Raw genomic sequence first — 5,168 nt, forward strand, 5'->3', positions numbered from 1 at the left:
AGTTTTCTTCATCTTCTGAAAAGTCTCATTTAATTTCTTCCTTCGTAATATTCCCAATATTGAAAGTCATCAAGACCCCGAAATTACCAATGGGAAGATCACCTTGTTGTGAGAAAAATGGTGTCAAGAAAGGTCCATGGACCTCCGAGGAAGACACGAAACTCATTCAATACATTCAAGAGCACGGTGCTTGCAATTGGCGAACTCTTCCAAAAAATGCTGGTAAATATGATTAACAAGAAAAATAATAATCTTTTTGTGTTTTTAATTATGTTTTATCTCGTAATGATTTGTAATGAAGATTGAACATTTTTGTGCAGGGCTTCAAAGATGTGGAAAAAGTTGTCGTCTTCGTTGGACAAATTACTTAAGACCTGATATCAAGAGAGGAAGATTTTCGTTTGAGGAAGAAGAAACTATCATCCAGCTGCATAGTGTTCTTGGAAACAAGTAATATATATTCTCTCAACCTTTTTTCTCATTAATTAGTTTCACAAAATCAATAGAGAAATAGTTTATATCATATGTATACAATTTTTTCTTATCATGCGGTACTAGACCTGAATTTGTTTCTTCTGATGATAAAGGTGGTCTGCAATTGCGGCTCGATTGCCTGGAAGAACAGATAATGAAGTCAAAAACTACTGGAACACTCATATAAGAAAGAGACTTCTTCGAAATGGGATCGATCCGGTGACTCATGCTCCACGCCTCGATTTTTTAGATATCTCATCACTGTTAAACTTGCCACAGATTAATCTTTCGAATCTACTCCGACTTCAGACCCTATTAAATCCAGAAGCCCTAAGACTGGCAACTAGTCTTCAGGAAAATCCTGAACTGCTATTGACAAAACTTCAGGAAAACCAATTATTCAACGCTCAGTTGCAAAACCAGAACCCCGTTTTCCAAACTGACCAATTTCGAAACACTTTTGATCCACACTCCCCTCTTTGCAATCCATCCACTTATCTTCCTGCAACTGCTTCAGTTTCCAATCAATCTCATCTCGTGCAAGGGAATATGGGACAGTTCTCTTTGAACTCAGAAAGTTCAAGTGGCCAAACATTTCAAAATAATCCAACAACTACATTTGAAAGTGTCCCTTTTATTGAAAATTTCTTATTTGGGGCTTCTGACCAAATGCAGAAAGATTTATCAGAAAACATAAGTTTTCAGTCCTTGAACGGCGGGAGCAATAGCAGCAAAAATTTCAGTTTTGATTCAGTTTTATCGACGCCTCTTTCAAGCCCAACTCATCTGAATTCAAGCTCAGCATATATCAATGGAAACGCAGAAGATGGGAGAGAAAGTAATTGCAGTAACCTCTTCAAGTTTGAAATACCAGAGAGTTTAGATTTTGATGATTTCATGTAAACACTGTCACATCTCATTCCACTTGTATTTTTTAGGTAATTGTGATGGCGCAATCTTTTACTTTGCGTCAAGTCCTTCCAGGTTTTTAGTTTGCCTTGTTAGTTAGGATTTTTAGTATGCTTGTTTACATATACTAGCAATTTATTGTTTGTATATTACATTGTCTAATATTATAAATTTTCTTCCCATGTAGTTGTTATTATTATTATTATTTTTTTAAATTCAGTTTCTTCGTTTTCCATCACTATTCATTCGTATCTCAGTGGCACGAAATCCCTCATATAAAATATTCTTGGTGCTGGTATATCATCTTTGTTAGCTAGGGTGATTTAAAGGAATATATTAATTGGTAGACTATACATATGAACAAAATTGAAAAATAGGTTATGTGAAAAAAAATTGCAGACAGAGTCACGAAATGACACAAACATAACATTAAACTTCGATGATTACAATAGAGTATCCAGAATTGTTGATTAAAACTTATTAATTGAACCGAATCCAATGAACTAACTGAATGAAATCAAGATTTAATTGATTCTTGCACCAAACTCTACACCTATTTGATTAGCAAATTCTTCGATATCTAAAATTTCGAAATTGGATCATAAAATAGAAATAAGGATAAATTCCTAACTTTATTTTAAATATTAAAAATCTTATGAAGAAAACCTTAATTAGAGGCACAGAGACAAAATTAACGTTCGCTAAATTAATGTACGGAAAATAAAAAGAAATTAAAGCCACATAATGATTTAAAGTTGCTCCCTTCCTCTTCCCTCTTGAGCATTCTAAACAAACTATTTTCCCCAAGTTAGATAAGATTAGTCTATGAATTGTGCATTCTATCTTTATTAAAATACAGTAAACCACTTGATAATTTACCAAAACCAATATAAGTAAATTCATCAATCAACAGTGGGTGCCTCAGAATGAGTTGAATGCATCATATCACGATAAATGACAACGGCACATATATAGGCCAATTTGTGTTCGACATATGAAGGAATATAAAAAGGTAAGTTACAGAAGACCCTTCATCGCAATCCTATAGGGCGAAATATGGTTTTTCATCTTCTCATTCTGTCATTAAGATCCACTGGGGTAGCTAAAAACTTGTCCAGGAAAATGTGTAAATTTTGCAGATATTACTAAGATGTTTATGCACTGGAGGAGACCCCCCCCCCCCTTTCGGGGGGGGGGGCCCCCCCCCCCCCCCCCGCTTTTTTCAATTAAACTTTTGCTTAGTAAATGAATGGAAATTTTAAATAGAAGGAAAAAATTCTTGTTAAAGAATTTATCAATTTTCCAAGAAATTTTTGGCTTGTCACGCTCAACTTGAAAGCCTGTTGCGAAAATACAAATTAACATATGCCATCGCGTAATTTGTATTAATAGTCAAATCCAAAAAGTGCATTTTTGTTTTGGCATGGCATTTTTGGCTGATTTACTTGAATTTAACAGCATTTTACGGCACAAAGACGAAATCATTGACTCGTTTTTGGCACTAAAGCTAGCTAGCTAGCTAGCTATTTATTTTTTGCTGTAGCTAAGGTTTGATGACTTTGTTTGCCATTTTATGGACTTCATATGATTGCAAGTTAAGAAATATTGTGATTCCATCTGTTCTTAGCTGGCTCTTTCGACTTTCCTTGTCTAATATACATTTTCTTGTTCAAGTTATCATTGTCTATTCGATATGAAGACTTTTCCTTTTTTTTTCCATCACAATGGTATAACAGGAGGAAAAGAGTGAAGAATTCAAAATTAGTTGTAAATCAAAATGTGTTTCATTGAATTTTACATGCATATTAGAATGACAAATTAAAACAACTGGACTAAAAACTTCAAATACATGGAACTTAATTCTAACCGAAAGGAGAAAAAGAAAAATCCTTAACAAATGAAATGACATTTGGTACGGCAGACAAACTGAATTATTTTTATTAATTTATTTGATGTGAAAAACACTTACTTATTTTTGTAATAATAGCCTAAATTATGAATTTTACAATTTTTCTTTCATATTCACTCTAGGTGGCTTGATTTATTAATAAAAGAAAAGTACCATAATAAGATGAAATACTTATAAACACTTTATGCATCCTAATTATACTTCTTGTGATTATATGTTGAGTTTAATGTCTCTTCAACTTGCGGTTGTTTTGAAACTTGCAACTCGAAAGAGATTGTGTAAAATTATTTAAACGACCCATATCCAAAAAGTCCACAACTTCCTCATATTCTACATGAATATATATGAATGCGTTCCTTTCATAATCTAGTGCCTTTGGGTAAATATTTTGCATTTATGCTCTAACATTACTAGCAACCGCCACATTGAGAGCCGAAAGTGGAGTTGCCTCTTTATTAGCATCATAGTTTGCCAAACCGAGTCCCATACTATAAAAATTATTTTCAATTAATTTTTGAACTGAATTACTTTGCACTGGACGTTTCTCTGAGGCCAAGACTAAAATCAATAGGGTAGCCTCTTTATAAGCACCATTTCTTATCTAATTTGGGGAGAATTGTGTAATTAGAATAGTTATGCTACACAAACAGATTTAAGGATAGGCTAAAAAATAGAGGAACACGTGTCGGCACAAAATTAAACAGTTTGAAGAATTAATAAATATAAAAAAAAATCCAACTACGTGTTGTCAAGTCAGACTGTCCAACTTTTATCTGTCTCTGAACCTATTCAACCATCATTATTTTAATTAGAATGCTCGCAAGGTAAGATGAAGGGGACAATTGTAATTCATTTAGTGGCTTTTATTTCTTTTTACTTTTCGTATATTAATTTTGCGAAGGAAAATTTTGCTTCTGTGCCTAGCTAATTAGTGGTTTCTTTATAAGATATTTAACATTTTAAATAAATTTAAAACTTTGTCATGTTTTTCTATTTTATGTTCCAACTTCGATATTCTTAGAAACTGATGATTTTTCAATCAAATCCTGTTAGAATCAATTAAATCCAATTTCATTCGATTCTTGGAATTCGGTTCAATCAACAAGTTTTATTTGATAATTCTCGAAAATCTATTGTAATCATAGAGCTTTAATCATGTTTGTCTGCTGCATCACATGACAACTATCCTTTTTTCTTTTTTCTTTTTTTGGTTAAATACCTCTATTTTTTTTATAATATAATTTTGTTAAAACTTGAATAGACTACCATTTAAAATATGATGATTGCTACACAATAGGGTTTGGAACGAGGGATTGGCTTTGGCGCGACCTCGGCCCTTGATCTCAATTTTTAAAATTCAGATCAAGGGCCAAGGTCGCACCACCTCGGCCCTGGAGCCAATCCTTGACTCCAAACCCTGTCAGTTTAGCATTAACCTTAAAATATTCCTTCAAGTCATCCTAGCTAACAAAGATGATATACCACCAAATTGAATAGTTTATATGAGGGATTCCATACCATTGAGTAGAGTGAATTACGAAAAAACAGTGATGGAAAAAGAAGAAAGTGAATCTTATAGAAAAAATTACAACTACATGGGAAGAAAAATTATAATACAAGAAAATATAATATACAAAACATAAACTGCTAGTATATATGTCATGTTTGATTCCCATTTTTGGAATAAACAGCATTATGGATTAGTTATTTTTTGAAGAATGTGGGGTAAAAATATAAGAAAAAGTTTTTGAAATACATGTATAATTATTTTATAGAAGAATATATGGTTAAATTTTTTTTTTTTTTTTTGAAAAATGCAATCTTAGAAAAATGGGCTCAAACAAGCGCAATACAAACTTACAAAAGATCCCAAAGA

General features: G+C 32.5%; 1 protein-coding gene across 1 annotated transcript; it reads left to right on the forward strand.

The window, feature by feature from the left end:
* Window positions 1-1,504, forward strand: LOC111389741 (transcription factor MYB41-like). Its single transcript, XM_023014692.1, has 3 exons — window positions 1-222; window positions 321-450; window positions 588-1,504. The coding sequence occupies exons 1-3, from the start codon at window positions 90-92 to the stop codon at window positions 1,375-1,377; spliced, it is 1,053 nt and encodes a 350-aa protein (XP_022870460.1). The 5' UTR covers window positions 1-89; the 3' UTR covers window positions 1,378-1,504.
* The last annotated feature ends 3,664 nt before the right edge of the window (window positions 1,505-5,168 follow it).

This window comes from Olea europaea, unplaced genomic scaffold, assembly GCF_002742605.1.
Source record: "Olea europaea var. sylvestris unplaced genomic scaffold, O_europaea_v1 scaffold617, whole genome shotgun sequence".
Classification (NCBI taxonomy): Eukaryota; Viridiplantae; Streptophyta; class Magnoliopsida; order Lamiales; family Oleaceae; genus Olea; species Olea europaea.